This window comes from Gallinula chloropus, assembly GCF_964237585.1.
Source record: "Gallinula chloropus genome assembly, chromosome: 15".
In the NCBI taxonomy this organism is placed as follows: Eukaryota; Metazoa; Chordata; class Aves; order Gruiformes; family Rallidae; genus Gallinula; species Gallinula chloropus.
Window position 1 is genome coordinate 11,104,167 of NC_140100.1, and position 21,814 is coordinate 11,125,980.

The 21,814-nt window shown below is 43.9% G+C and overlaps 2 protein-coding genes across 2 annotated transcripts in view; one reads left to right on the plus strand and one right to left on the minus strand.

Annotated features, from left to right (window-relative positions):
- Nucleotides 1-3,264: 3,264 nt before the first annotated feature.
- Nucleotides 3,265-11,093, plus strand: GPRC5B (G protein-coupled receptor class C group 5 member B). Its single transcript, XM_084270974.1, has 3 exons — nucleotides 3,265-4,273; nucleotides 8,844-8,956; nucleotides 10,340-11,093. The coding sequence occupies exons 1-3, from the start codon at nucleotides 3,268-3,270 to the stop codon at nucleotides 10,382-10,384; spliced, it is 1,164 nt and encodes a 387-aa protein (XP_084127100.1). The 5' UTR covers nucleotides 3,265-3,267; the 3' UTR covers nucleotides 10,385-11,093.
- Nucleotides 11,094-16,899: 5,806 nt separating this feature from the next.
- IQCK (IQ motif containing K) overlaps nucleotides 16,900-21,814 on the minus strand; it is a gene marked incomplete at both ends in the record, with an annotated part of 35,387 nt that continues 30,472 nt past the window's right edge. The window contains one exon of the mRNA XM_084270946.1: nucleotides 16,900-16,928. Within this exon, the coding sequence (XP_084127072.1) occupies nucleotides 16,900-16,928 (29 nt within the window). The remainder of the gene's footprint in view (nucleotides 16,929-21,814) is intronic.

Sequence of the window (21,814 nt, forward strand, 5' to 3'; positions counted from 1 at the left end):
ATTGTAACAACAAACCCGTAGGAAGATACTTCCCTTTTTGAAAACAGCTTTTCTGGGTAAAAGACTTTCTAGTTTCCCCTGACATTTGCTGTGGTTTCAGGTAAAGCCCCAGTACTCCCATATCCTGCTTCTGAGCACAGTGCTGAGCATCTGTCCCAGGAAGAGGACTTTGGCTGGGAGCATCCATTGCCAGTTTTCACCTGGTCAGGCAGAAGCATGTACTGGAGTTGCAGACATGGCTCTGTATCAATAGATTCCTCCTTAAGAGAGATCTTTGAGACCCCCTTGCAAGCTTTAGGGGGGACAGGAGCTGCTGTTCAGTGAGACTTAGTGCCTTTTGGTTGGAATTTGGGCCAAGAATACCTGTCAGCAGTCCCAGGGATTTCTTGGTCGATGCTATAGGAGGTTTTGGAGAGAACCACTGTTCATCAGCTCTCCCCAGAAGTAATTTCACACAAAGAACTTGGGAAAACTCTTGAGTTGAACAGCTCAGCGCTTCTGATTTATATTTTCTCTGGTTTCTCAGTGTATTTTGTCACAGCTTAATTCCCCCTGCCAAAAGAAACTACTTCTTGGTGGGCGGGGGAGGTACTCGAAATTCATTAACCCTCCCTTCCCCCCCCTTCCCAAACACTTCCAGATAGGAAGAGGAAACAAATGATGGGCTGACAATATGACTGCTTACCCATGCAGCACAATCTCCATGGAAACAGACTGTCCTAGAATAGCTCAATCACATGAGGGTTACATGACATGAATAAAGTAACCAGAAAACTGGAAAGAATCGGGGAACCGGAGATACTCGCACTTAATTCATTAACCCCCAGGTCTTTGGAAAGGAGCTAATAAACAAAGCTCCTATTGAAAGCCATTTAGCAATGCATATCATAATTAGTAAGTGATAGGAGAGTGGAAAATGTACATGATCCTCACTTCAGGGCTGTTTAGTGTTTCCAGTTTGGGAGTCGCTTAGAATGAATTTTGATTAATTTTCCACATGACCTCCTGCCTCTCCACACTGGCAGCGCTGCCAGGGTAGCTCCTGGGGGTTTTCTCCCTTTGCATCAGAAGGTGCTGACCAGTTTAGGATGTGTTGAGTGTTCTAAAGAGTAAATGCAGGAGTTGAAGTAGGAACCACCTGTGAGTGGAAGGGATGGCAAAGCTGCCTTAGGAAAGTTTCTCTCTAGTTAATCATATACTCACAGGGCAAGGGGATTGATTGAGCGTAACCATATTCAACACAGCAAGGAATATATTTCACTGGTGATTAGTCTTCTGTCTGTGGAGGCAGGGTTTTTCACCAGAGGGTTGTGACAGGAGCTGTTGGGAAACCCGTGGGGCAAATTGGGTAAAAAGAAGTAAATATTCCCCCCCTTCACCATAAAGTACATGACAGCAGGGAAAAATCACTGGTGGTTAGCTGCAGGGTATGGCTTTGTTAGCACAGCGGGGCCCTTGCAGGGGTGCTGGGACCTCTGTGGGCAGGCAGAGCCCATCGATCGCCCTGCTCTGTCCCAGACCACATTGTTTGTCACAGCTTCTGCTTTGAGGATGAAGTTTGGGAATGAGCCCTTGTGCCTGTTGTGGGAGTGATGGCTGTGAAGTCGTTACACCTTTATGTTGGCTCATTTATGTCCTGCTGCCTTTAATAGGAAACTGTCCCATTTCCATCATCTGCCTCCTGGCAGAGCCCAAAAATGGGCCTTGGTTGTTTGTGAAAGGGGAGTGAAAGTCAGTTTGGAGATGGAGATCCTCAGGATTTAACTTCCATCAGGACAGGAGTGTAATGCACAGGGAGGAACCCCAAAACTGTCAGGGACTGTACTTTTTGGACAGGCTATGTAAACAGTTAGTGGATTGGTTATGACCCATCATGTTCAATACAACAAGGCTGCACCCTTACATTAAACTGTTTCCAACTCCCATCCAACTACCCCATGTTTTCTTTTGATGCCTTTCCCATTTATTGAGGATCGTTGGATTGGGCAATCATTTAGGGCTGTTTGCCTAACTCAGAAAGAGCTGCCCCATAGCTCCTCTGCTCAGACACGCTGCTGAGCTACAGGACTGACAGTATTGCCTGGATTTATGGTGCTTTTCTGCTCCCACCACACAAATCAAGGCTTACTCTGAGCATTTTGATGGAAGTGAAGGTTAACAGCGTCAGGTTTCAGGGCTGGGACACAGCGTGTTTACCTCGGGCTGCTATCGCCAGGGCGCACTGCTCAGTTAAAGGTTATGTTTTTAACAGTCTCCTCTGCCCTGCTTCTCTCCATAAAAGCAAACAGCGTGACACTGATCTTTTTTAAAAGCACCTAACCTGGGTTCCTCCTAAAACTGAAGTCAGGATGTTGGTCCGGCGGTCGAATGGGATGTGTGGTGCTCTTGGAGAGTTGACCGTGGCTCCCTTTAGGATGGGGAAAGCGATGCTCTGCTTTTCTTGTTGTTTGTTTCCTTTGAATGGCAGAGCAGCACAATGACTCATTCACGTGTGATTAGTTGATTGATGACACTGCATGTGTGCACCATTGTCACTGAATGCAGGATTTCTTTAGCCAGCCATTCCCATTTGCAAATGCAACCTAATACCTGGGCTTTGGAAGAGGATGAAAGGGGGGATATTATAACTGCCTCTCTGCTGAGCATGAAAATGAGATTTTTCATTTTTTTAAAAAAAAAAAAGGCAGTTATAATGTTTTATTTTAAAAGCAGTTATAATATTCTCTCCTTTCATCCTTTTTTTTTTTTCTAAATGCTTTTTAAAATGCAGTGCTTATTTTCCTGGGACTGCTCTGTCCTTAAAGAAAAAATGAAGTGGTTTTGCCTCTGCCTTTATTCCAATTAAAGGAACAAGGCTGTGAAACAGTCTGATACTGGTACAACATCCACTTGCTCAGGCCCAGTGCAATTTAAACCTAGTAAAGCACCTTCATTTGACCAATACAGTACTGTGGATAATGTAGTACTTTGCAACAGGATACATCATTTCTCCTGGTTGTGGTTTGGGATGTTGGTGGGTGGTGTTTGGAACTGGTGTTTTCAGTCTCTGGAAACCCAGAAGCGAATCATTTGCATTCCAAGTCCAATGGGCAAAAGCAGCTTTCTGGGAGGGCAGCACAGAGGACGTGAGGTGGGCTGTGCCAGCTGCAGATCCAGTGCAAAACCCCAGTAAACACGGGCTGGTGAAACGAGCTTCCAGTAGCTGTGAAACCCTCCAAAGGGAGCGTCATCTAAACCAACAACTGTTTTGTTGTCCCAGACAGAAAAATGAAAGCCTACCCAGCCATCGGGTTCCTCCTCCTCTTCGTGATCAGCTATGGCTCGTCTGAGAACTCCAGCACGCCGCGGGGGTGCGGGCTGGACCTCCTCCCTCAGTACGTTTACCTGTGCGACCTGGATGCCATCTGGGGAATTGTGGTGGAGGCGGTTGCGGGGGCCGGCGTGCTGACCACGCTCCTGCTGATGCTGATACTGCTGGTGCGGCTGCCCTTCATCAAGGAGAAGGAGAAGAAGAGCCCTCTGGGGATGCACTTCCTCTTCCTTCTGGGGACTCTGGGACTGTTTGGGCTGACGTTTGCTTTCATCATCCAGGAAGATGAAACTGTGTGCTCTACCCGAAGATTCCTGTGGGGAGTTATCTTTGCTCTGTGCTTCTCGTGCTTGCTAGCTCAAGCTTGGAGGCTTCGTAGACTAGTTCGACATGGGAAGAGTCCATCTGGCTGGCATCTAGCTGGTGTGGCGATCTGCCTGATGCTCGTGCAGGTCATCATTGCAACCGAGTGGTTAATACTGACAATCGTCAGGGATAACAAGCTGGCCTGCAGCTACGAGCCCATGGATTTTGCTATGGCTTTGATTTACGTTATGTTCCTGATGGTGTTTACCATGGGATTTTCTCTTTTCACTCTCTGTGGGAAGTTTAAGAAATGGAAGAAAAACGGAGTATGCCTCATTATAACACTCTTCTTTTCCATTCTGATTTGGGTAGCCTGGATGACTATGTACCTTTTTGGTAACGCTGAGCTAAAGAGAAGAGACAAATGGAGTGATCCCACTCTGGCTATTGCACTGGTGTCCAGTGGTTGGGTGTTTGTTATCTTTCACGCCATCCCAGAGGTCCACTGTACCATCCTTCCATCACAGCAGGAAAACACTCCCAATTATTTTGATACTTCACAGCCAAGGATGCGTGAGACCGCTTTTGAGGAAGATATACAGCTTCCTCGGAGCTACATGGAAAATAAAGCCTTCTCAATGGATGAACATAATGCAGGTAAGAGCTTACTAGAGACAACTATATTTTTTTCAACAAAATAGCCAAGAAAATAGTCTCTGTGAAGTATTTTCAAGGTTTTCAAAACAAGGGCTGTTACAGATGCTGTTATTTTTCATGCTACATATCGTTGCCTTTTAGAGTTTCCATGAAGAAAAAGTGGTGGCGGGGAAAATATGTATTTGGTTATACAGAAAACATGTATTTGGTTAAAATGATTCTTCTGCGTGTCAGGTTTTTTCATTGAAAAACTTCAAATGCTGCAGAGCCAACAAAATTCACTGTGGAAAAAACAGCCTCTATTTTAAAGTAGTTTAAGGGATGTTTTTTGTCATTGCCAGTTAATGTTTAATATGAAATATTTTTCCCCTAACCCAAGAAGAAGAATCGAGTGAGTGCCCTGTGTGACACAGCACTCAGCCTCTTGGGCAGCGAAATGATTAGTATTAGTTTTATGTGAATTAAAATGGGTTTAGTGTCACAAAGTGACACTGGGGGTGGGGGGATGCAAAGAGACAAGTTCAAAGAGAGTCTTTGTTCTGGCAGCCCTCCCGCCTGAGCAGCGCATGCAGAGGTGGAGGTTTCCAGGTAATGCTCGCTTCCCTTGCCATAGCTGCTTGGTGACATAGAACCATGTGTGATGGCACCTCATGAGAACTGCTTTGGAAATGGTTATGAGCGATTCCTGAAAGGCCAGTGACAGCCATTAGCTGAGGAGATCCAAGCCCCTGCTGAAGGTTTAACCTGTATTGGAAGATCCATGGGGATGCTGCTCGGATGGTGTTCTGAGGGGCTGGGTGTGAGCTGGTGCTGTCCCACTGTTGGGTTTCAGTACCAGTCACACACTTTTATTCACTGGAATTGAGATGAGGACTTTGTGTCCCAGCCAAGAGTTGCTGCGTTGCTTTGGCAGCCCCCAAAAGAAGCCTTGGAGCACGTTGTCCGAGCCCTTCACCTTCCTGTTTCTCTCCATGTACCTTTGATTTCCTCTGAGTTTGACGCTTCCTCCGGATATAGACCACACATGGAGGAAGGGAGCGCTCTGGTTCCTCTCACTGTCAGGTCAGGAAGGCATTTTCCCTCTTTTAGCTGGAGTTTTACAGGTCTCCTAGCACAGAACTTTGAATAGACAGGGGTTTCAACAGTCCTCTTTGTGTTACCAAACAAAAATCAGTTGGATAAAAGAACGGTTGTTTAGTCCCAGCGTTCCAGAGCTGCAGCTCCACCACAGACTGGAAAAACACTATTTTCTATTCTTTTACTGTCTTGCATCCCCCCCCATGAATTAATTTCATAGCCAGGTGCCCGCAGCGACTTGGGAGGAGCTGTTTCTGGCTAAGGCAGATCTGAGAACAAAATTGGATCTTTGGCTCTGTGTAATTCCCATTCGTGCTTACGATTAAAAAAAGACCTGGAAGCTCCTTTTGATCTAATCACTCTCTGATTAAGCTTTTTACTGAAAGGGGTAGATGTATGATAGCTGTAAAATCATTACAGTAACTATTACAGAGCAATTGATGTTCTGTTTTAATCTAACTTCACCTCACACGGTACAGTAGGAAGTAGATTTCCTTGCCTGATGCCCTTACTAATATTTATCATAATAAACATGCCATTCCTATTCCTGTGGCACGCAGGAAAAGGATGGATACATACATTTTTCATCAATAAAAACAGGTTCATTATTCCCTGGCAGCAGTTCTTTAAGCAAAGACATATGACAGCAGGGTTTGCAGACAAAACTTCCTAGCAGGGTAGAGGCTGGAAGTAAATACAGGTAATAATATTCCAGTCACATCCTGTGGCTGCCCAAGTGTTAATTTAAATCAGATCGCTGCACTGATGGCTGTCAGTGGCTGAGCACCTGGAACCCATCAGCAGGTATGCAGAGAATGTTCTTTTAGTCATTTAATTAACCTCAATTCAAGAATTCATCGTTAAGAGCTCAGTAATGGAGGGAAGGGTACTTTCTTCAATTATACTTAAGAATGGTGTTTAGTATCATAAAGTCTGGTAGTTGTAAAGTTTTTGGAAGCGCTGATAACCAGAAAACACCTCTTAGTTCCCTGGCTGTAATACCTGCTTTAGTAAGTAGTTAGCTCCAAATAGAACGTGTGCTTGGGTAAACATGGTTTCTGTTCATTCTTATTCCCTTGCCAGCTGTTTATTGGAATTTAGTAGTTTCCTTTTATTTTTTTCAAAGGATTTTAAGGAGCACGTTAAGAACCTGAACCACCTTGAAACTGTAGGTTCAAACACATGATTGCCTAGTTTCACTCGTTCTTAGCACAATGTAGCTGCAAGTTATCTGTGCTAACAAGAACTGCTCTGGTCTAGGATTATCATTAAGCATTAACGAAGCAAAACTAATTTAATGTCAGTTATCATTTAAACAGCACCCTAATCTGGGACTTTAATATTCCTAAATTGAAATATCTACATAGAAAAGTTCTTTTCATACCTGTTTCTTGTAAAAATGTGGGTGATGTGTATAGAAACCCTGGAAAAAGCCTCTTGAGTGAGTCCCCTATTCTCTCGGGGAGGGTGGTGATGCACAACAGCAGGGCAACTTCTGCAAGGCAAAGAGAATAATTTGCTGTATACAGCCAGGACAAGCCTGGCTGGGAGATGGAGTGTGCTACAGCTGCCAAGAAACCCCAGCCCAAGCAGCTCTGGTACTCCCTGAATCTGACCTGATAACTTGTAGTGCGACAGGTCACCCCTGGAGCCAATGCCAAAGCCCAAAGTTAACTAAATGGACAATTTCTGTTGAAAAGAGACTTTGACATGTTTAGTCACATCTTCTTGGGGTTATTTTGGGGGTTTGCCTATAGATCCTCTGTGCAAGTAGATGTATTTAATCAACATGGGAAAAGTACAAGGTAAAATGGTAAAACTGGTATGAGGACAAACTCCAGAATGAGTGTTTTGGCCATGGGTTTTGTTGCTGATTCTCATGTTAAAAGGCTTTTCCATTTATTGCAATAACAGGGAAGGGAAAGTTAGTGCAGCAAGCTGAATTTACTGGTTCTTGAAGATAACTTTTTGAAAAGACTGTGGAATTTTTTTAAAGGTAGTATGCATTATTTTGTGTAAATGTGCAAATAATTTAATGATAGTATGCACAATAAAGAGACTTTCCCCCCTCTATACACACTATCAAATACCAGTTGTGTTTAACATACAATAAGAAGTCAACCCGCAAAGAAACAATACCACTGACCCTGAGATGGTTAAATAGGAAATAAGAAGTACTTAAGTTTAGCTTAGTCATTTTCACCTTTCATTCTCCCAGTGTTCTACAAGAATACCTAACTTTAAATTACTGAGCAAGTCAGAGGCTCTCTGTGTATCTATGATTCTGTGATCTCAAGGCAGCAACAGAGCATTTGCAGGGCGGGATTCCTAAATTTCTGTGCTGAATCAATGCTGCTCTTCATCTCCTTGCATGGCTTTAAAGAGAGGAGGAGCAGTGGCTGGAGGACAGCGTACAGCTGTGGGACCCACTTAAGTCCTGTCCCACACAGGCACCTCTGTTAAATCCAGCTCTGTTCAAATCTGTGCCCAAAGTGGTGTGAACTTCAGCTCATTCACGATTTCAGCGAGAGTGTGTAGAATTGTAATTTGAATTAAATCCAAGAGGAATTCTGTCCCCAGGTGCCTGAAGTAGGCGCCTTCCTATTCACCAGCTCGCAGATGAGCGTTGCCTGTTGTAACCCTGCAAGTCATGGGGATAGATGAGCTCTGTTCCCTGGCCACATCTGAGCTCAGTGAGCCCATTGTTTAACCCGAGGTAAAAAGAGTTTGTACATGCCAATCCCTGGTTTAGAGAGAAGGAAGCACCATCTCTAGCTGTGTGTATATCTCCATCAGAACATACACCTTGTGCTAAAATCAATGGAGAGGCCGATGTGCTTGTGGTACAAAGGTTCAGAAGGACAATCTGTACCTTCTCTTCTGCTTCAGTCAGTTGCCATGGCTGAGCCATGTGAAAGCACCATTTGCTTCATATTTCTAGTTTCTCAGAGTAAATATAATCTGAAACAGCTGGAAAATCCTAATAGGCTAGTCATGCTGAAGTAATGCCCAGGGGGGTGAGCATGCTTACTGGCCCGAGCAGTGTTTTGGATCCCTGTCCTCTGAATTTGATAGAAAGCAAAATGTAATCTCGTTGTACTTAACCCTGCAGCATCCAGGCCCGCGTGGGAAGGACTTTGCAAAAGACCTGGCACAAGGTGTATCAGAGGTTCAGTGCCTGAAGATGTTTAGTTCCTATTGGAACGAGACTGGGCAGACTTAAAAAAATTGGTCCCAATAATTTTTTCCCCCTGTTCCAGAGCAAACAGTTAATATTCTGTAAATCTGATTCTTCTCCCAAGATCCAGCCCTGACTATATAAGAAAAACTGCTGTTCCAAAGCAACATGAGACCTGGGGTGGCAGCACAAAAGCTAAAATCAGTGGCAGAACGTCCCAGTAGCTAAACTGGAGGCAAGGGGGTTTTATGATTGCAAAGGCGATGCAGAGCATGACTTGTGTCCCTAAGATTCATCTCTCTTTTCTGAACGCAGCGCTAAGAACGGCAGGATTTCGAAACGGCAGTCTGGGCAGCCGACCTAGTGCTCCTTTTAGAAGCAATGTTTATCAGCCAACTGAGATGGCAGTTGTGCTAAATGGTGGGACTGTAAGTATCAAAATGTGATGGTTTAAGAAATCTTTGATGTGCACTGATTGATACAACTACTGCTAACTGACAAAACCTACTTTTAGCTTATTCACAGCAGGGGGGGAAGCTATAAATGAAACTTTGGGCAGCAAGCATGCATGCAGTGCTCCCCTTCCTGCTAGAAAAGATGTAATTACAGAGTGTTTTGCATTTCTTTCCTTGGCTGCTCGCGTTGTGCAGCGCAGCTTGAGCAAACCAAGCTCTTCAGGGCAATGATGTATTTACTGGCCCTTTCAAATTAAATCTGTGTTAAGGTATGTAACGTAGCTGTTAAGTGATGCAACTTCTAACCCTGCTTGTTTTCAAGATGCTGCGAGTCAGGCAGATACATATAGGCCAGGACATTACTTCAGCTAAGAGCCAGTGTAGCAGACAGACCTGGTCTCTCAATCTTCCATTGTACAATATGTGTAACTCTTTGTCAGTACGTTACCCATGTGAATGTCTCCGGGCACGGGGTTCATCCAAGAGGAGTAGAGAGTATTTTGATGTTAATAGCATCGATTTTTCTTTCTTGGACAGTAGTTTGGCATGCCATTCTTTGATAGACCCGTTTCGTGCAGCCCAGCTGTTTTAAGAATGGCTTAGCTTAGCGATCCGATGCCAAACAGGCTGTGTAAACGCCTGTCACATGATGGGGAACTCGCACCTAAGCACGTTTCGTATGGCAGGCATAATGTTGAGAGAGAAGAGTTTTCATCCCCATGTTCTTCATGCATACTTACATGCTGCTTAAAACTCTACCCATGAGCCAGTTTACACTCATGCGAGTTGGGTTTCCTTTATTTTGAATCATGAGCTGATCCCATAACTCAACCTCTGTGCTGACAACCAAATGACACAATCTGATTGCTGGTCGCTTTTTGCTTCAAAATACATCAAGTTTTGGTTGGTTATGGTGAAGAAGAATGACTAGGTACATGGCTTCTCCTGTGTGGGTAAGACAGTAGGAAACACATCACCATGGAATAAAAGGCTTGTGCTTTGCCATTGATAACGATGGAGTGATCTGTGCCTCAGTTTCCTGATACCAGAATATGCAGCTCAGGGAGAAAAGTAGTTAAGGATGAGAAGCCAGTGAATTTGGTTTGTGGTGTTGGGGTTTTTTTGCTTTTGAGGTGGATAGGAAGCTTGCTGGAAAATACCAGGTAGAGAAATGAGAGATGAATGTGAATATACAGCTGTGGTTTTTACAGAGCAGTCAATACACTGTATGGGTGGTGTCCTCATCTCTGCTCTGGCAGCACTGCCTGGAGAGCTGCTGTGTGCATGTAGCATGATAACACTGGTGTTTGAACAGACCAGATCTCTCAGTTACGGGTTTGTTATCCTTATTTCCAGATACCAACTGCTCCACCAAGTTACACTGGACGACATCTCTGGTGAAAGGCTGTAGGCTGTAGAGAATAAGAACCCTTGTTGCAGATGTTGTTCCCTGGCAGTGTGTCTTTGAGGGAGGAATCCGTAACAGTACCAGAACCAAGCAACAAAACATCCAGGAGCTTTCCAAATCCTCCAGAGGATTTTGGCTAAACATGACCACCACTGAACTGCCACGATAACTACAAAAAGCAAAGTTGTAAAACTGAAGCTGCATCTCATTTACAATAGAAGTAGGCACACCTTCCAATTGGAAGAGGGGGCTGTTGGGTTCCAAAATGTAAGATACTCTCTTGTCTGTAACCAGCGTGCGAGGCAAGCCGGTTCTGTTGGTTGCCAGTTGCTTGCAAAGTACCCTCCTCTCACCTCAACTTAACTCGTGTTGCCACAAGAGATTGCCACTACAGTGTGAAAACATGTAGGACTTCTCTCCATGCTCTTTTTCCCTTCATTTCAGACGTCACGAGAAGGACCGTTTGCTTCATTGCCTGTAACGTCACGTAGCACTGTGTGTAGTCACGCGTTGTCGCGCCGGGGCAACTAACCTCCCGTTCCGCTGTAGGTCAATGCTCTTCTCTTTAACAAGCTGGTGTAGGAAATGCAGTTGTGGAGGGATGAGAGGTCTGTGCGTGTTTCACATGAGTTCGATGGAGCTTCTTGAGGCAGAGACAAAGCGTAGGTCCAGCATGGAGGCAGCTCTCCTCGGCCACGTGGGATGGAGTCCTAGGAGAGTGATTCCAGCCTCAGCTCTGGGATGAGCAGAGGGCCACGTGCTCTCACGTCTCCTGCAGATGAAGCCACTGAGGGAAACCGTGGAGAGAGAAGCTTTTGGAAGGGTGTATGTAGCTGGGGAGAGAACGTGCCTCCAGTTTGCCAGGAGGAGTCGGTTGAGATGGTGGATTGAAGGCAACCAGCTGGACTGAGATCTTGTCGAGCAGGGAAGCAGCTGGGAAGCCCTGAGCAGGAGGGACTCAGCACAGACAGGGTCAAGGTGGTCCTTCCCGGTCCCTGGTCACACGAGTGGTCCCTCTTGGCCGCAGCTCTTTGTGCGTTTAAATGTGGTTGTGCATTTTAGTGCCTAGCTAGTAGAATTTCTGTGCTGGAGGTGGTTTGTTGTTGTTTTGGGGTTTTTTAAAGGTGGTTTCTGCCCATCTCCTCCCTTCCCCTCACTCGAGTTGACACAAGGCAGACTTCCTTGAAGCTGTTTTGTTTTCTCCAGGTTATTTAAAAGGTTCCCATTACCCATTGTTTGTGCCATGGTTTTTCATTCTGTTTAAGCAATCATTCCTTTATTTAACATTTACTACATATCAGACATTGAAAACATCACTGTATCCTCACCGTTTGGCCACTGTTAATCTTAGCTTTCCTCGATGCTAAAAGCTAATCCTTTTTACTTGAGGGCATAGGAAACATATAACAATTTAAACTTTGCATATGCTGTAATAAAAAGATATATTTTCAAACTAAAAAGAAATATAATGTACAAATAACTGAATAGCTTAGTAGCTTCTCAAAAGAAGCTACATGCTGTATACTGCAGAAGAAAGACAAGCTTTTTATTTTTCAAGAGTCTTCCCTATTCTTCACGTACCTCCATTTCTACTGAATTAGGAACCTAGTCCTGCAGACCTGTGCTCCCAGGAGTCGTCCCATCGACACCAGTAGGTCTACATACAGGTACAGAGGCTGCAAGACCAGTCCCTAAGTGTTGCACACAGATATATATGTGTATATATATATGGAAAAAAATATATATTGCCATTCTTGCCATGATCATCTTATAGGGGTTTTATTTCCAAGCCCTTCTCTTCCAGCAGCAGTGTTGTTCTGCCGTGCATGAGTAAAGGAGCATGTTGGCTCCCCCCCTGCCCTTCCCACAAGGAAGCATGTGCTTGGTTTAGAGATTGCTTATTTTACTTTGTGACTAGGTGGCCTTAGTAACCACGTAGGGTAGGGGTGGATATTGCATGCTATCCAGCACTTAGAAATAGGTTTTGCTTGTTGTAAGCAAAGCTTGGAGCAAATGAGATAGTGTTTAAGGTAATGACAGCTATCCAGATGAGGCGTCATTTGGAGCAATTAAAAAAAACCTTTTACCATCACTTGCCTGTGGAATTTTTCTTTTAAAAACCAATTATTAAAAAAAACAAACATCATAAAACTCTATTGTAAAGACATATAAGATGACCATGGCATTAATGGTAGGACAGCTTTCTCTTTCAAAGTTTATCATGCTACAACCAAGATCTCTGAAGTACAGTACACGTTTTACAGACCCTGGACAGAACCTGTGCACGATGTAGTTACCTTAAGAAACATTTTTTTTCTTTTCCTAGATGTGACTAAATTGATAAATAGCATTCCCAATCCTGCTCCTGCTGAAGCTGTTGGGAATTTGAGGCCTTACTCAAAGATATGGCCAGATCCTACAAGCTGCTGCTCACCTGACTACTCTCAGTGGGTGACTTGTAAAGTTTATTAGCAGGATTGGTTTTCATTTGTGGTGGTGAAGGAGTGGCAGTAGCTTAGGAGGGTCTTTAGTTTCCCACTTTCTACAGGTAGTAATAAACAACTTTTTTTTTTTTTTTGGTAAGCTGTTAGTCTGTGATGTGGAACACCCCAAATAAAACTGCAGTTGAAGAAAGGCACCTTTCTGTTAACTTCTATTTCTGTTACAGTAAACAGTTGGTTTACTTTTGCCTTTTCCAAAAGTTACCTAGAATGTAGAGCATCTGTGAAGGACCTAAGAAGTAAGCACAAAGCCTTTCGCACTTCAGTTAATCATTATTAGCTTTTATAGTATAAAAGCTACTATGTTGTCCCTTGCTGGTTACTGCTCATGGTGTTTCCATGCCCAAAAACCAAACCCTAAAAGCATCTGAAAAAATTATTGCTGAAACAAGATTTAGTGTAACTGGCTGTTGATGAATGGCTGGGAAAAAACCCATTCAAAGCCATACCTTACAGACCCTGCCCTGCTTTCAGCTGGGATGAGGGTGTTTGACACCTGCCAGAAGATCTGTAGCATCTTCAGAAGAACACGCTCAACACAGACAGTTGTTTCTCTAAACGAGGTACATGAAATCCTGTGGAACTGGATGCTCCTGGTTGAAACACGAGCATCTGGGTTGGCTTTGAGCTTCACGCCTTGGGTCTAACCAAAGGCTACTCAAAAGGGAGCATTGTAGCTTTTATAATAAACAATTGGACTCTTCTACCAACTTACAGGATTACAAAGCAGGTGCTTTTTATTAATTGATGAGAGCTAAAGCTCACTTTTGATAGATAATATATATTTATTAAATGTATTAATGTGTGTTTTATAACGTTCCCTTTTCCCGCTGGTTGTTGCATACTGGTATCTTATTAAATACATCTTTAAAGGATTTTCAAGACAATCAATGTGTACCATGATGACTGTACATAACTATACAAAACTACAAAGGTTGTAAAGCATGGGCAAATGTTTTATTTTCAAAATGCTGTTCTTAACGAGAATAAAGGCTTTACTATTTACTTACAATGTTTGTGTTAACTTGATGTTAAAATCCACCTAAGAGTTTTCCATTACAGTAAACTCGTGGTGCTACATTGAGGTGATGTGGTGGGTGCAGTTCTGCAAGAGAAGCGAATTAAACTGAAGGAAACCAGCTCCTAGAAGCTGGGGCCACATTCCTCCACGTTTGGGCACATTCCCACATCTAGCCTTAGCTCTGGCACCTATAAAAAAGAAGTGAACAGCCAAACTCTTAACACTACAAGGGAATTTTGGGGGTTGTTTTTTTTATGCAGTTGGCTCAGCGAGTTCCTCTACTGGCTGAGTTGGTGGTGCTTGTGAAAAGGAGTGCTTGGAATCACAGAGCTGGGCTTGAAGAACACAGGCCGAGGGGTTTTTCTTCAGATGGTTTGATCTTCCTGATCTGGTGCAACTACCAGGACAAGAACCCGATGGGTGGGTACTGGTGTAACAGTGAAGGCAAAGTCCACGTGAGGGATGGAAGAAATCCATGCTGAACCACAGCAAGAGCTAGAGCTATCTACCCTTTAGCATGCTTTCATCAAAACACTTAGACCTTTGTTTGACTTGTATGGAATCAGTAGCACAACTGCAAATATCTTCTCTAATTGTGAAATGACTAACTAGGACTAACAGGACAAGGCAAGACTGAATTAAAAAAATGAGGGCTCCATAGTAGGGGCCCCAGTCTGGTTTTTATTCCACTTGTAACTCCACCGACACAAGATCGCTGGGAACGCTGTCACTGTGATCTTAATTTTACACTTTCTCAGCACATGTGCTAAGAGATAACAAAAGGGCCTTTGACTCCCCCCATGAAGCACAGAACAGCCCCAGCTCCCAAGTCAGTTGGGCTTGCAGAGGCATGGTGCTTCTGGAAGTCAGATGGCTTTGAGCTGAGCAGTTGTGGGCATTGTCCCAGCTCTGCAGAAGGCACCAGAGCCACCCTATGTTACACTAAAGGAAGATTTTAGCCCTAATGCTTGCCTACATGTGGTGTAACCCCATTGATTTACTCCAGTGTTGATCCCTGTGAGAAAAGCTTGTGAGTGAGTGTGCAGGAACAGGAGGTGAACACCCACTCACCATTTTGGTCCAAGTGTGCACAGGTCCATCTGTCTGACCAGCCCTGTGCTCACACTGGGGTGAATCGTGTCCTGGTGTGGTGGGGCCTTACGTGATCACCCTCTGATTGGCAATGCCCCATGTGTAAAAGTGCAACTGTAATGCAAAGGGTGTTTCTAAACCAGTACCACAGCGTTCAGTCCATGAGCTCAGTGGCTTGTGGTATTCATGAGAAAACTAAAACCAAGCTGCTGAATGATTTTGTGCGTGTTCTTCCGAGTCTTCCCATTTGCTTCCCACTGCAACCACACAAAACACAACATTAAACACCAACCTTCCCAAAACACCCCCAGAAACCAAAGAAAGAAAAGCAAACAGCCATACTTCCACAGCAAATACTCTGGTGCTCGATAAATGAATGAATAAATAACCCCCCACCCAACCCCAAAGGCATATTCCTTCTCTGCATGGCATTTCTTCTTGTTGCTGTGACACAGCTTCGGCACTGGGATCCTTGTGCACTGTTCCCAGTGTCATCCGTGGGAGGTGTGCACATGTAGCTGAGGGCAGAGTTGTTTGCTATGAAGAAGTTACTGGATTGTTAAATAAAATTAAAAAAAAATAAAAAAAACAACCCCAAACAAGCAGCTTTTTGATGTTTTTGCTTTGAAGAATTTCCAATTAGAAGTCAGTGATGAAGTCACACAGTTCACCTAGCATATAAATATATCTTTGTCGCTCAGGACGACAAGGTCCAGCAATACACAACAGCTTGTCTGTGCCTCAGTGGACAGAAGAATGTTATCCATGTGATTGCAAAGGGTCTGCCAAATGGGAAAAAATCAGGCAAACAAAGAGCACAGGGTTGCTTGCTGGAGTAAACAATTCTAAATGAACAAAAGCCCTACATAAAAGCAAAACGTCCCACCCCCTAGTGAAAGCTGTTTTCAAAGCTCAGTATTCTTTCCGAGTGCTGTAATACAGATTAACCTAATGTTTTTCTTCTGCTGATACAACAGTCTGGTTCCTCAGGCTGCTTCTGTGATTTCAGCTGTCATATTCTGGTCTTAATATTTTTTAATATTTTACAAATGGCATTTTAACTTAAAAAGATACAAATCTGTTTTCCCATGCCCTGCACTTCAGCAGAGGCGTCCCCACTGTACAGCTTTCCCATCAAGCGTGTTGGAGATCTGTATGTAACAGTTATGCTGGAGGCAGAGAGGGCCAAGTAAGCCCCCCAAAATCCCTGTTTGTACCTACAGCATCAGGAAAGCTCAAGTTACCCTTCCAAGGCATGCAACAAATAGAGCAAACAAAATCCTCTTGCTACATCTCTGGAATACTGGGCTGCAACAGGCCCATGTGCTGATTTAAGGTGCTCAGTGTGCTACCAACCTGGAAGAGCTCAGCTCAGAGAAAACAGCCAGGAAAAGAGGTGTACGAGGATGAGGAACACAGGGAATACCTTAGAAACCCAGACTCTGCCTGCCATGGTAGGGTACACTCTGTGTTCCACAATGGTCAAGGCTGTAGCCTTGCTGGCACAAGAACCCTTCTGGCTTTTAGGGGGTCTTGTTTGTACAGCTGGTGAGGAGAAAAATCAGAGTGGCTTAAATATCGCATGTGACTCTGAATGTCCCAAATATGACATACTGCCTATTGCACTGAATTTTACCTAATATTCCCTGATGTGCTGAGGCTGGCCTTCACAAACATTTCATTAAAGATGCAAGAAGTTCAAGGAGCACAGGGCCCCCCTACACCCTTTCACATCAAAAGGAGCGGGCGTTTTAGGTAGCTGCCAGGGGTGCTGCTAGTCAGGGTGCCCATGTCTTCTCATCACCCCTGTTATTTAAGCATAACGATTTCAAATCACATCACACTAAGCAGGAAGCACAGGTTGTCAGCACAGATCTGGGTTTCAGGCAGTCATTTAAATAGTTTTCGACACGTACTTGCTTCCTGTGCAGACAGAAAAGTAAGATGTCCTCAGGATTCAGCTGAGCTGGAACAATGAGGAGAGAAGCTGCCTGGCCATGGCTTTCACTAGAAATTTCCATTGGAAAAAAAATGGGTTTTTCAGGCTGTGACACCTCAAACCCCACTGCCTTGCTGAAAGTACTGTGACATGCCTGAGGAAGATGTGTAGCTCATATATTAGCATAGCTGCTGTGAAGATCAGAACAATTCATACTAGCTGATAATCCAGCCCATTTTTTTCAGACAACACATCTCTGAAAGCAAGGAACAGCCTGAACGTCAACAGGAACAAGGAGCTTGCAAACCATGCCACTCACATGCTGAATTTAAGCACTTCAAACCTTAGGAGTCCTGTCATGGATCAGGAGTCCTATCATTTGATCAACAGAGCAAGAGAAAGTCTGGCTTAGAAAAGAATAATAAAAGCTGAACTTTAACATCCCAATTCCCATTTTATCCTTCCCTGTCCCAGTCACTGCGTGCAGTTGTGCTGGCAGATTCCTACCATTGCAGAATGGCAATTCCATTGAAGCACAGATGTCTCCTTTCCTTTACAGAGCTTCCCTGCATGCTAGGAGCAGAGCTGGCAAAACTCACTGCCCCAGGATGCCGGATAGGCATGGCAATGCCAGCCCCAGGGCAATGCCAAGAAGCCCTGATCAGGAGGCTGGATACGTCTCCCATGTGAATTACAAACACCTTAACCCACAGAATGTGTGGAAATCAGCTATGGAGAACACTATGGAGAATCACTTACTGAAGGAGGTGCAACGTAAGATTTAAATAGAAAGAACACAACCATGATCGTTTCTAGAATGATCACAGAATTCCAGACAGTTTTGAAACACCAGCTCCCGTTTTAAGCCCAAAGACGCAGAGCAGCTGAGACTCCTAAGTGCTGAGACAGTGTTAGGTCTAAAAACCCCCTCACATCTCCCTCATTACAGTATTAACAGCCTTATCTACACAGCTCATACAGTTTCTACTGTCCACACAGGTCAGTTGAATTTCTTAGCACTGTGCTGCAGTCACACTATTTTCTAGTACTGAGCAACCTGATGAAGCTCTGCTTTAGTCACACGGCTGTTCCAGCACTCAGGACACTACAACCATCAGCGCAGTAATAAGCACTCATATAGACTGGTTCCTTTCCTTGGAAGAGCAGTGGGAGTTGCTCTGAAGAGCTCAGCACAACTGTAACTGATTTTCCACTTGCTGCTCCTCCTATAATAAAGTCACCTATCAGTTTGCCTGCCAGGATCCTTGGATGTGCCTCTCATTTGACACGCTTTGTTGTGTGGGTTGCAATGGCAAGGCACAGCTGATGGTTAAAGGAAGCACTGGCTTTGGATGTATTTGCATTTATTGCTTTGGTCAGCTCCTGGGAGCAGAATACCCAAAAACCTGCAAAACTCCTATCAGACCCTGAGGATTGGCCTTTGTCCTGTTTATATATGCATTAAGTTCAAATATTTTCATCTATTTTGGATAAAAGACACGATTTTCCCTCATTTTAATGCACAGAACTGACATTCTGGTTTGAAACTTGGATGTTTCAGCCTAACAGCAAACAAACTCTGACCTACTTTATCCTCTGCTGTGTAATACCACCGGGTTGTGACAGTAGCTTATGAAAGGTTTATACACCCACACTCTTTATTTTGTTTAAATCATAAGAACTATGAGAATTACATTCAGTAATTTAAACAGCTGAAAAGAGTAATGAAAAATACCATAGACTCAGACTGTAAGAAGATGAAAAGCCATTAAAGAAAATCTATTGGAATAACTTATTAGCAGGGGCTTAGAGTAAAAAATATATATATATAGAAAGGAGTTTCACCCTAGCCTCCTGATGAAATGCCAGAGAAGCCTGAATATGAAATTGGAGCCACCAGCAATCTTTCTGAAATAAGACCTGACTTTTAAAGAGACAGTTCTTTATAAAGCGAGTATAATTTTAGCCTCTTACTACTGGAAATCAGTATGCACACAGTTATCAGGGAAACCTTTCACTTCAGGGAATCTTCAGTGATAGGAAAAAGATATACTGAATAAAGATGCATTAAATAAACAAACAACAAATAATAAACTGGAAAATATGCCCATAGGCTTTCCTGCTACTCGTGAATCCGGAACGGATCTGTCACAGGATCACTCATGGAGAGAGGCTTCTGCATCAGGGATGAAGTGACAGGACAAACCTAGTGCTCCAGATTGGCAACGGGGCTGTGAAATGCTCAGTCTGGCCTCCACGACTCCAGAGAACAAACCATTCCAGGGCATTTTTTAATCCACTTTGGATGAGATTAGGGAAGGAAGAGCTGCCGGACAGGATACTCCTGCACACCGACATGCAGTAACGGAGATGGGAGAAGGGCTCCAGCAGAGTTTGTGTGATGCACTGTGCTCTCCTAAGGCTTTGTGAGACAAATGAAGAGTTCATGTGGATGTATCAGAGTGGTACTTTCACAACTCGAGGTGTACAAAGAGATACTGGAAGATACAGGCATCAGTCTAGATGAGGAATTGACATGAACACCTGAGTTTAGGAGAGAACAAACTACACAGAGATAGATATCCTGGAGACTGTATTGCTACTGATGATCTGAGTGTCCTCCACATCATGCAGTGACCTGGGACTCAGAGAGACACCCACAGAACCATGGCGGTTTAGGGTGGAAGACCCTGGGCTCCAAGAAAAGCCAGAACAAAGGCAACCAGCCCATCTTCAGTGCACCTGGTGAACACAGGGGCTTTTCCCATGTAAACAGTCGAGAGAGAAAAAGAGCATGGTGAGACTGGAAAGAAGTGACCAGGGATGAAGAAAAATCACTCCAGAGTGGCAGGTCCCCAGCAAGAAGCGTTGGGGGATTCACCCACAGAAGCCAATGTGGGCAGAAAACCGGAATGCCCCATTTGCTCAGCAGCCTCATGAAAGCTGCCCCAACACCCATTAGCCCCTCTCCTTTCTGACCTTCCCTACGTGCAACATATGATGGGTTCTGTCAAGTCACCACATTACAACTCTTGCACAGACTAAAACAAATCATCAGGTTAAAAAAAACCCCAGCAAGCAAACAAAACCAGAGAGGCACACTGAGAAAGACATCCAAGTGACTAAGACTTTAAAAGGAAGTCTGGGGCTGGTGGCTTGTATGCTCTGCCATCTGTCACCCACTTCTTTGCTAGTCTCTCGGTCATATTTGAAGAGTCCTCTAGCAGTTCAAAGTCTTTCTCTCCCTGCTTCCTCCCATCCCCTCTTTCTTTTTAACTAAGAGAGGCTGTTCAGAGGTTTCGCTCTTTAACTGGTGACAGCCCTTTCTCCAGGCAGCTCATAGGTACACACAGAATGTGGGTTTGCATATCTAAATGACTAACAAAATACACCAACAATTTGCTTTTTCACTTTTATCCTGAAAAAGGGTAAAAAGAAGAAAAGAAAGAAGAAAAAAAAAATAAAAGGCTGCAAACCCCAGGAAGAACTTCTGCTCTCCTTTAAAACAAACAAACAAAATAAGCATGTTTATATAATCACAGGAAAAAACCCACCAAATTGCAATTGTTGTTTCTATGACAAATCCATGTTAACAACTGCAGAGGGATGGGTAAAAATACAGCTCTGGTACTGAGGATTAGCTCAGCTTGTGCGAGCAGACCCACAGCCGTGCCGCAGCGAGCGCTGCTCAGGAGATCCCATATTCTGTAGCTTATCTAAAGCATCATCTTCCCTCTTTTTTCCTTCCCTCCCAGACTTTCCCAAGGTACTTTCAGAAACTCAATGTCCCTACGATCTTTCTATCTTTCCAAAGCCTCCAGAGCCCAGGGTGTGGCCCAATAAAGGGGAATCTGCACCATGGGTCTCATGACTTTTATCGCTACATTCTCAGCTGTTAGTGCCAAGATTGAACTTTCAGAAGCATCTCAAGCATCTTGAACCAGGCTTGATGAAAAGCACCACAGCCTCAGCTATCAGCACAGCTTTCCTACTGGGTTTTTGTTTTAAAATCAAACATCTAAGGTCTTCTGTGTAGCTGAAACCTTATATGTGCCTTTAAATCCAAAGCCATCACGTATGAGAACTCATGTTGAACCTTTATTTTTTTACTGCAGCACTTTTGTTTTCTGAACGTTGTAAATACAGTAATATTTCAAAAAAAAAAGAGCTACATGCTTTTAATTGCAGCTTCCCACTGACACCAAGCTGCCTTCCACTTTAAACCTGCCTGTGCGGCTCCCTTTGAACCAAAATAATTTGAGGCAATACCTCTGGCATGTCAGATCTTCACATAAACCTCTCTGTGTGTTATATAACAGATACATTAAAGGTGTAAAACCACAGAATATGGAGAGGTCACCACTTACAAGAGCTCTACAGTGAGATCAGTTAATTACAGCTACAGTAAAAAGAGGGCAGATGAAATTAGAATCAAATTATTTTGTTTAAAATCTTCCTTAAACCTGACTCTATTTCAACCCCCCTTGGGGAAAGGGGAAAAAAACCCAAAAAAAACCCAAGAAAGAAAGAGAAAAACTCACCTAACCCTATGAATTCCTTACTGGACACTGAGCTGAGTTTTCAGAAATAAACCACAGAGGTGCAGTCTCTCAGAAATCCATCAGATATTCAGTCTCCTCATCCCACATTATTACCAATGGGACATTTTCACTATTTTTCAACCTAGTGCATCACATCCCATTTGTGTGTCTCCTGTTCTCAGTATTTTCCTTGGGAAACAACTCAGTCCTGCAAACATGCATGGATCATACATTCATCCACGGCCCCATTAATGAGGACCCACCAAAGCACATGACCACACTCATGTTTGTTTGTTTATGGAAGGAATCCCAAGAAGTTTCACTGTCTC

Excerpts from the sequence above, each read along its gene's own strand:
- GPRC5B (XM_084270974.1), top strand. The coding sequence starts at position 3,268 with ATGAAAGCCTACCCAGCCATCGGGTTCCTCCTCCTCTTCGTGATCAGC. Across the intron at positions 4,274-8,843 it reads AATGGATGAACATAATGCAG|CGCTAAGAACGGCAGGATTT; the intron begins GTAAGAGCTTAC and ends TTCTGAACGCAG. Across the intron at positions 8,957-10,339 it reads TTGTGCTAAATGGTGGGACT|ATACCAACTGCTCCACCAAG; the intron begins GTAAGTATCAAA and ends CCTTATTTCCAG.